Raw genomic sequence first — 10,556 nt, forward strand, 5'->3', positions numbered from 1 at the left:
AAGATTGTGAAACAGGCTCAACTATAGGGGCTTATTTTAGTCACTTAATCAACATCGTTCCCAGGGCATTTTGCCTTGTTGATAAAGTTGATATTCGTAATAACGGCTCAGGGGTTACAAGACCCTGTGGACGAAGTTGTCACCAGTTGGTCCACAGTTTTTTTGGGTGGTCAACTTGAGTTGAATAATAAAAATTGAGCGCACCAGCATTGAGAAAAACGTAGCAATGTCGTACCCAGGACACACAATTAAGAAACAACAGATTGTTTATTAACAGGAAAAAAGTGATTCAAGTGAATGAATTGATTCAACTCCAATCTTTTTACAAAATATAAAATATTATATCTGTTATACAACTCTGAATCAAAAAAACAAACCACATACCTTGATGGAATAAATTTTCGCGAGAATAATTTTTGCGCGGATTAAATTTCGCGAATGGAAAATTTTAAAGACTTTCACGAGAATATATTTTCGCGAATGTTCAATTACTTAGATTTGAAGAAGCCATTCAAAAGAAGGATAACTCATCCCAAATTTTACTAACGTTTTAAAAAAATGAATTTCGTGAAAATTTAATTTCGCTAATGACAGATTTGACAAAAATTCGCAATTTATTTTCGCGAGTGGCGACAATGAAAAAAATCCAGAAATTCAATTCGCAAATATTTATTCCATTAAGGCAGTTAATATCCGCAAAGAATAACTTGAGGCAAAAGAACAAGGTTTCTGCAGAAAAACTTTAGCATACAATATTTTCCAACCTTCCTTTACCCTATCTGGCGTTGAGAAGTCGAACTAGAAATCACTGACAAAATTACACATTAAACCTGTTTTCTAGGATTAATTAGGTATTGTGACTTTCAAGAAAAGATAATGACATCATTGAATTTGAAAATGTGTTTCCAGAAATTTTTTTCGGCTAATAATTTGTTTTCCGTGAACAAAAAATAGTTTATTAAAAAAAAAATTTTCGGTTGCGAAAGTTAGGCCCACAAAAAATGTGAAACAAAGTTAATCGCGAAAATATACTCGCGAAAATATACTCCCTAAAATATGCTGAAAAATGTTGAACAATTAGCTTCGTGGATTTTTATGACACATTTACGTTAATTTCAAATATTGGGAAAGTTAATTCTCTCGACAAATGATGGAAATGATCCTTTGCGAAAGTTATTTCACGCAAAAAGTTTAACAAGAGAATATTGTAAGTTATAAATCACATAATTACAAAAATAAATTAGCTATGTACAGAATATTCCATAAAATATAGATCTATTGTTTTATTAAATTGATTCAAACTTTTTAAAAAATTACACGTTGTATAAATTCACGTGAACATTACTTAACTTCAATATCCCCTACCAAAAAAAAGATGTGACCTCGACATTGGATAAAACTGTTGAAAACTACTGGAGGGTCTTTGGGACTCTGAAATTTATTTGTAGGTAACAGTAACAAACTAACACACTAACGTGCTCCAAGTAAATATAGAAACACCCAGAATGTTATTCGGAGTAAGGCTTCCGGCAGCTCTTTACTTCAAATCTCGTCAAAGAATTCATTCACCACCCTAATTAGAAATCCAGAACGAATCTACTAAAGCCTGTGACCATGTCGAAACCTGTTTAATGATGGAAACGAATACTCCGCATAACCAAGTCTCTTCGTCGTGTCGTTTTGAGCCTAAATATAAAAATGTTTGATATTAAGACCTTTGGAATTTCTACAAAACTGGAATAAGATCAATCCAATGGGAGGTTTGTGATTTTATCAAGCGGGACTCTTAATGTGGTAATACATTATACTTCCAACAACTCGAACGAAGAAAATTAAGAGAATAATTGCCAAATATTAAAGTTATTCGGACATTTTTCTTATCCCATTTCCCCGCATATAAGCCCACCCTGTTTAAAAACAGATTATTATTTTTACGTGGCGATTAATGTGTCAAAAATGCATTTTACTCATGGAAAATGCTCTGCCATTCTTTATTTTGAACTTTACTTGGGAAAAAGGTTTATATCGATTGCAAAAAACAAAAACAGTTTCATTTGTTGGAATACAAGTTAATTTACGGGGCCGTTAAATTGGTTTGAGTTCGCGTTATCGAGTGGTTTTTATAAGAAAATATTTTTAAAGGCTAAAACAGGATTTAAAACTGTTTGTTACAAAAAGATTCCATCAACGAGGGTGTGAGTTATTGTTATTATACTGTATTTACATACCATGTCAAGAATTAAAAAAACTAAGGCGACTGTTCTGATATTTTTTAACTTTAAGAAAGTCATGTAGATGGTGTACCTGAATCCTGCAATTAAAGACTTACCCAGTGCATAGGATCATTTCATTTTTTCAAATTTGATTTCAGAAATTTAATCTAGAATTTGAAAGGACGTGCATTTCTTTACGTTTCTTTGTTTCATAAAATAATCAACAATCTTGGTCAAATATACTGAAAAAAGTTATTCAATTTCGAAGTTACGGTAACAAGTAATTACATAGGTTATTTTTGTATTCTACATCCGCGCATTTGGATTTTTTCAAGGTCCACTGAGCGACTTTACAGCCCATTTGACACTTTTTTCCGTCTTTGAAAAATCACGAAGAGACGACAATTGCCTTTGTTTTAATAATCTTGTTCACGATTGCAGGCTGTTAAAACCTAAATTTCCCTCATCAATACAGACACCCTGATATTGCTAGCGTACGAGCTTAAAAATACGTCATACTTGCGTTTAAGAGCTAACTGCCAACAGACAATTATTTATCTGTTAATGTCAGATTACTGTGAATTCAATATCGCGAATGTTTAATGCAATATTATTTTTATGTTGAATTATACGAAAGTAATTATTTCAAATAATGATATTTTTATTTAATATTTTGCAAACAAACAAAAATATTTATTCTGTGGATTTTTCAAAACATTACCACCATAACCTTCCAGTAATCACAGTTCTTGAACGTAGTATATTATTCCGTTAAAATGAAAACAAGAAAACGATGGCCTTTATTTACGGGCTGAAATAACCCGATCTTAGGTTTAAGATAAATATATTTAATTTGCAGTTGTCATTAAGTGATCCACCGGAGTAATATCGATCATGACAAAAATTTATATTCCTCACGAAGTAGACAAATTACCTTCACTCTTTCCCGCTCTTTCTGCATCAAAGAAGGGAACATGGTGGTAGGGTATTTTCCTACTGTCTTGTTATTATTGATGTTACCACTATACGTTGCAACAGGAATCTTAGGTAAAGTTGTTCGGTACGTATGGTCTGGATATGTGTTCTTCGTCACTGGAGCAGCGATGAGATGATGATGCATGCTCACTTTCTTTGGAAAACCATGCTCCTGAAAATAGAACGCCATAAATAGAAAACTTCAAAACATAACACATCTTAATCTTAATTTTAGCACCAAAAAAAGGTTCTCACGTTTTTCAACAGAATACCTTAATTATCCAAACTTGTGCATTATGAGAAATAACACTTTTATATAGGAAAAAGGCGAAGAGAAAAGTACATAAAAACATTTAAAATTAAGCAATAAATTACATTATCATTATCAGCCTATTCTACACATGAAAAATGATCCTCATTCTCCAGAAGTTCTTCTTATTCGTCTAATCATTTGGTCTTCACAGAGTTCATTCAGGAACTTATCATCATTATTCACAAACGCGAAATAAAAATCAGTCAGATATGAATATTGGACTGTTTTAAAACTATTTAATATCTTCAGCAACCCAGTTAACAATATCTTGTCGCGATTGAGATTGAAACTTAAAACTCTCACTTTGCTGATTAGACGGATCGACGTTAAACCAAAATAGTTTTGTTTTACTGTAATTAGCATATTTTGTATGTTATAAACTTTAGTAAAACAAGAAAAATAGTGCTTTTTCTTCTTCCGAGTTTCCATGTTGGAAGTAGACACAAAATTATGTGTCTTAAAAATTATTCTCAAAATAGGCTCACACTAAATAATTAAATTTAGATGCACGTTTAATTAGGATGATCAGTATCTATATTATAATGCCCGTATACGTCTGTCTGTCTGTCTGTCTGTCTGTCTGTCTGTCTGTCTGTCTGTCTGTCTGTCTGTCTGTCTGTCTGTCTGTCTGTCTGTCTGTCTGTCTGTCTGTCTGTCACGCAAAATGGTAGCTTAGCTGCGCAATAGCGAGAAGCACGCAATGCGGTATAAAAAGGACGGGCGAACCCGTGGATTTTCCACGGGCTAACGACTAGTAGTTATATATTTCATACATGAACCTAACTGAACATTTCCAAAAAAAATAATATAAACAAACAAAAACAACAACAAAATAATAAATACCACAAACAACACTAATGTTCATATCTTACCTTACTTCTTAGCGTCGTAATGGAGGAGTCGTCATAATTTGAAAATATATCATTTGAAAGATGTGTCACTTTTTCCATAGCACGAATCCGTTTGTCAGCATCCCTTTGAAAGAAAATAAACATGAAATGTGATTTTTGTTGTTCATGTTATATATATACCCATCTCAAATACAATGTTTGAGTGATGTCCTAAAAATTAGAAGTTGCCAAAAGTCGAGTTTTACCAGAGAAAGCATGCACAGTTGCAATTTTTCAACTTACCTTAATGGTCTGAAATACAACTGACGAAGGATTTGTTTTGCTGAAGGTCTGAAATCATAAAAGCAAATAGGATAAATAAATTTAATTCCACAGTAAATGCATAATACAAGCTGCTAATTCGAAAAATATTAAATCTTGTTCAAAATACCGAATGTTCGAATTAACCAACATTCGAATTAATGAACTATTTTTTTATTTTTTAAGTAAAAAATGAAAATATTAGAATAGTTGCGCCAAGGTTTAGAACTACAAAACATTTCTATCACGTTTCTATCACCTGTCCTCGGGATCGTATATGCACATCATTGCTACCATTTTTAAAGCATCTCTGGAAATATGGGGCAGTTGAGAAGACAGCCCACTTCCTTTCTTTTCAGGAAAGTTAAAGTCCATATGTTTAGATCTAAGAAGATGTAAAAACAATTCAGCTATAAGCGATGATTATTATGTTTGTAGCATTGTTAAATAGAAAGTAGAGAGCAAAATAATTTTTTGCTATCTGGGGAAGCTTTCATGGCGAAAACCCAGGTTGTTAAAAAACTACTGTAGGAATTTAATTCCGCTCAGTCAAGAAGAAATTTAGCCCAACCCACGACCTACCAATATCTAAGTAATTTATTTTTTCATATAAACAGCATTATTTTTCACAAATAAACAATGGATTCTTACGACATGATATATGTCCTTGCCTGGGGAAATGTTTTCCTGTCTATGTCATATAAACAAAAAGAGGAAATGCATCATGTTTAAACATTCCATTAAAGAAAACAAATATTTCCATATGAACGGCCGCTAAGAATGCACAAGTCCCCTAAAAATGCACAGGCCCCCTAAAAATGCACCAGCCCCTAAGAATGCACCAGCCCCTTGAATGCACCGGCCCCTAAAAATGCACTGCCCTTACAACTATATCAACAAAGTTGTAAGTTTTTAGACAGTTAAAATAATTTATCCTTTCTAATAATTGTCTATCATTTCATCATAAATATATATGTAAGCATAATTTACTTTTTGAATTTGTTCAAGAGTTCTGGCGTAGGAGTACCCAACACACTGTGAATTCTTGTTATTTGATCCAACTCATTGGAACCAGGAAATAATGGACGCAAGCTGCAATTGGAAAAAATAGGAACAAAGTGTAAATATAATAAGTTCACTTAAAAATTGTTTGTTAGAGAAAACTCATAATAGTTAGCAAAAGTAAACTCTATGTGTGAGAGTTTATTAGCTACCCATGCTTTACCTCATTATTTCTGCAAATACACAACCTACAGACCATAAATCCATCTTGTATGTATACCAACCATCAGTAAGTAGACATTCTGGTGCTCTATACCTATCAATAAAATAGAATTCGCATTTCAAGAATATATGCCACTATGCAATGCCATACAGGATTTACAAGAACGAAAAAACACACCATCGTGTAGAAATATATTCGGTGTATGGTTGTTTTGAATACACACTACGACAAGACCCAAAATCTGCCAGTTTAACTACATCATTCTACAAAAGAAAGAATCCACATTTTTTGTAGAGCACAAATACAACAACCATAGATACTAGTTGCAGGTGCAATACTTGTGTTTGTGAGAGGAGAGCAATAAAATAAATGGATATTTATTGTTTACAAACCTTCAGCAGTATGTTCTCTGGTTTTATATCTCTGTGGAAAATACCATTTCTAAAATTGGAAAGAAGAAACACAAAGACTAGTATTACAATACAATGTCAATGTTCGTTGACACAATACATACCGGTGCATGTGATCTAAAGCTTTCAGCGTTTGATATGTATACTGTTTGCATTTTGTTTCAGTTAGGTAATTTCTTCTGCCTGAACAAAGAAGATATACATTTTAAAAGATTGTATAAATAAATTGGTTCAAAAGACGTCATCATAAACTGATTGTACCTTTAATTACTTCATACAAGTTCATATCTAATAGTTCAATAATAAGTGCTAGGGTTCCAGTCTTTTTGTCACTAAAATAAACAAGGTGATTTTTAATGTATCTGTATTCAAATGGGCAACAATAAAAATAGAAAGAGTAAAATATACTTACAAAATAACTTCTTTAAGGTCCACCACATTTGCATGTGGACTCAGTCTCCTCATGCATTGTATTTCTCGAAGATTATTAACTTGCTCCAAACTAAAAACATAAACGACTGGTTTTATATATATTCTCTTATTCAATGTAAAATATAAGAGATTATAATTTCGTTACTGATTAAGATAAAACATTTAGCTATGAGTTCAGTTGCAATTTTTCTTTCTAATCTTAACCTAGTTAGTTTTTAACTTGTAACAAATAGGCTTTTTTTGAAAAAGGTGTACAATAACATACATAAACAAAATTATTTAAGAGTGTTTTGATGGCATATGTAAAATGCCAAACATTTTGATAAGTTGACCAACGTTGCGCAGCTGAAAGTTTGCTTTAAATAATAGGCATGTTGTTAACACTGCACATAAACCTGAAAGTCAGTAATAAACACTCTGTCTATACATGACTATTAACTATAATTTATTTTTGTAAAAAAGCATACCTGTCAAAATGTTGTTTCATCCGTTTGCATGCATAGTAATGTCCATTCTCAATGCTTTGACACTTCAAAACTTCAGAGAAAGTTCCTTCACCTTTTTTACCCAGTATTCGATACTCTGAAAAATATCAACAAAAATGTAAGAACAATTGATGAAGTCGTTAGTAATGTTGCAAATTTTAAATAAATAAAAAGGAGCCTTGAGAGAATGCTAAAAATACTTCACTATCTCAACACTACAGTATAGTGTTCAACATTTTATATAATTATATACTGTAAGTGTACTGTGTATTTTAATACTGTTTTTATAACAATTTACGGCAGTATATAAAACAGTTGTTTTGTTTGTGAAAAGAAATAGTTGCATGCATCAGCATGTCTGATTTCTTTTATCATTGTGGTCTATTGTTTATAGTTTTGCCTGTATGTATTTGTTTACAATCTCTTGATATAGACCCAAATAACAACATTATGTCATCCTGCAACTCATCTATATATATACTAGGTATACACACAGAAAATGGAGTTTAGAAATAATTCCAATGAGTGAATTGCCTGAAATGAAATAAATTCATTTTAGAATTAAATGTTTTTAGACATTTTTTTTAAGGTTTACCCCCTGCAAAAAGTCAAATTTATATGAAAAAGCATGGGTCTAGGAATCTCTATTTTGTTATATCTTTTGGTTATCAATATAAAGGAAAGCACCCATGCTGACGTAGAAAATGATATTATGGCTGAAGCTTACATTATTGAGAATTTTAATAAAGCCACATAAACACTGTACTTTATTCTCTAACATAATCTGCTACCTAAACCTAACCAAGTTTTTTTTTACAGTTAGATTTTTTATTAAAAAGAAGAAGGAACATTATTGGCTCTGGTACTTATTTGTTTATAGGCATAACATGACCAATACAGCGCTAGCAAAAAAAAAGCTATATGCATGCTCCTACAACCTAATATGAGAATGTTTTTACTATGTTTCTGCAAGTTTAGAGTACAGCTCTATTACCAGAGGCTAATCATTTGAATATACTCAACGTGATTGCGAAGATATAAACAGATTAGAATAGCATTTAAAAGAAAAGAAAAAATACTTTCCAGGGTTGCGTTAATTGGAGAGTGTTAAAATTGTAATTAAGGGGAAAAAATTGAATCACATAAATAAATAAAGATTATATGTACATTTCTGATGGTTTACACAGTTGTATCAATGTACTCATTTTATCCTGTGGGCACTGTTTTTTTTCATTGAGAGGCCTGAGTTTGTTTTTAGCACATAATTGTTTCGAACTTTTGGATACTATGCAGAAAGAATATGGTTTTCATCTCAAATGACTAACATGAGTTTTAGAACTGCCATCGTAAATATGATTTATGTCAGGATTTCTTTATGCATTATTATAGGCTAAAACCAATTTCTTCTTGTTGATACTTCAGGGTATAGGCCTACAGGTCTGGGTACCTGTTCTGTTCATAATAGGCAAGCCCCAGTTGTAGGATACACCATATTTGTTCCACGATACTTAGTGTGTATAATCTAGACATAAAATATAGCTGATGCTAATCGAAGATGTGTTTGTGTTTATCCTTGGTTTATTTATACTTAACATGGTGCTGCAATTAGGATACTAAGCACTCCTACAAATATTTCCACACCAAGGTTTACCACTATATTCACAGACATTTGTGCCAAACAAAAGTCCATCGGTCATATAGTAGGAGGGGTCATTCTGATTTGTCTTCTATTATATCACATAAAATTTTTTGTTTAGTTATGCGCAATTATGCCAGTACTTTTGCAGTTTGTTTCAAGTTCGTATAGCAATTTATCTCAATCAAAGTTTAAATTATTTCTTTTGCATGTTAAAAAACCTTTGTTTAAGTTTGTATCATGTTTTAAAAAAGTTTGTATGAACTTTGTTTACATTTTTTTTATTTTAAACAAAGCACTTTGGATGGTATTCGTTTAACAAAATGAAGTAGTTCATAGCGTTTGTATAATAATACAAAAAAAAACATACAAACGATATTGAGACGATCCGTAACACCATATATTTTTCCAACAATTTTTTTCAAATCCTTTTGTATGAGTTCTCTACTGGTAAGTGTATAAATGTCAAACTGAACTTATGCAACAAGAGAAGTTGTCAAATCAGTAGCTATCAGTTGTTTGTTTTAGATAACAACATTCTGTAAGATGTATATATAGATGTATTAGATGCTTAGTGATTATAACTCTTGTACTTTGTGCAGGAGACCAGCAGAGGGCTCAATTTCCCTAGACAGCAATTCAATATGGCCATGTATGTAAGAGGGTGCTGATAAGCCGCAAACGCCCACATATATACGGGCGAGTTCAGGCGACTTTTCGAACAAAATTGGCGGTTGTCCCCCGAAACCGCCCGCACTTTCCCGAGCTCGCCCGGAACATTCCCGAAATGCAATTCCTTGTAACAAACCATGCGGACGATAGTTGGGAAGAAGGCGCTAGAAGAGAAAGGAGTTAATAAAGTTTATATATAAGTTATTTATAAAGTAAACTTTATCAAAAACCATCAAAAACAGTTCTTTTAAGAACTTCGCTACCACATAGTAAGTTTATTTTAATTTTTATAGTTTTTATGAATCATATTAGTGTCTATTTTTTTTGTTTTTCGGGCATTGTTCAGGCCTATGCGGGTTTTTTCAGGCGAATACTTGAATTTTTTTCAAAACGCCGAACTCGCCCTAAAACGCCTGCACTTTTTACGGCATATGCGGCTTATCGGCACCCTCGTATGTATGTGAATGTCACCATAGCCCTGGGTTAACCCAAGCCATGGGAGGGAAATTGGGCAGCACACTGTGTGGGTCATTGAATGCTGGTAAAAGTTGTCTGGTGGAGCGTGCAAACCATAATTTGAATGGGTCAGATATGTGCTCAAAATATGAGCATTTAAACACTCTTAGGACTTTTATCTAAGTTATGGCCTCTTCCTGAAATAAAAAACAGTGTATATCCCTCTAAATCTGTAAGGCTAGCATGTAAATATGTACATCTATCTATATCTATTATACACTGCTAGCTATATATCTAATGTGAAGATTTGTGGGAGCAGAAACAACATTTACCATTTTGCATGTCACTGGAAAGGCAGATTTGATAGTTAATTTGACTTACTTTGCATAGTATTCATCAAGCTGATTAAGGATCATTTGTTTTTAGTATATAAGAACAGTTTATAAATAATTTACATCCCAATTTATTCCGTAGTTTTCCTCTTTAATTTTTTTGTTTATCTTCCATTTTTCAAATCGAATCTGACATGCTTCTGGTAACCATGGATAATCTTCTTCGCTCTTAAATAGTTCTGCGTTTTTTTGCTGT

General features: G+C 32.5%; 1 protein-coding gene across 1 annotated transcript; it reads right to left on the minus strand.

Moving 5' to 3' along the window:
- Window positions 1-962: 962 nt before the first annotated feature.
- On the minus strand, window positions 963-10,526 carry LOC130656856 (MAPK/MAK/MRK overlapping kinase-like). Its single transcript, XM_057459798.1, has 14 exons — window positions 10,350-10,526; window positions 7,187-7,301; window positions 6,700-6,789; window positions 6,549-6,619; window positions 6,392-6,470; window positions 6,270-6,318; window positions 6,055-6,140; window positions 5,878-5,970; window positions 5,643-5,744; window positions 4,912-5,037; window positions 4,635-4,682; window positions 4,374-4,476; window positions 3,148-3,360; window positions 963-1,686 (listed from the first exon to the last, which is right to left on the minus strand). The coding sequence occupies exons 1-14, from the start codon at window positions 10,363-10,365 to the stop codon at window positions 1,600-1,602; spliced, it is 1,278 nt and encodes a 425-aa protein (XP_057315781.1). The 5' UTR covers window positions 10,366-10,526; the 3' UTR covers window positions 963-1,599.
- Window positions 10,527-10,556: the final 30 nt, after the last annotated feature.

The sequence above is a fragment of the Hydractinia symbiolongicarpus genome, chromosome 9 (genome assembly GCF_029227915.1).
Source record: "Hydractinia symbiolongicarpus strain clone_291-10 chromosome 9, HSymV2.1, whole genome shotgun sequence".
NCBI lineage: Eukaryota > Metazoa > Cnidaria > Hydrozoa > Anthoathecata > Hydractiniidae > Hydractinia > Hydractinia symbiolongicarpus.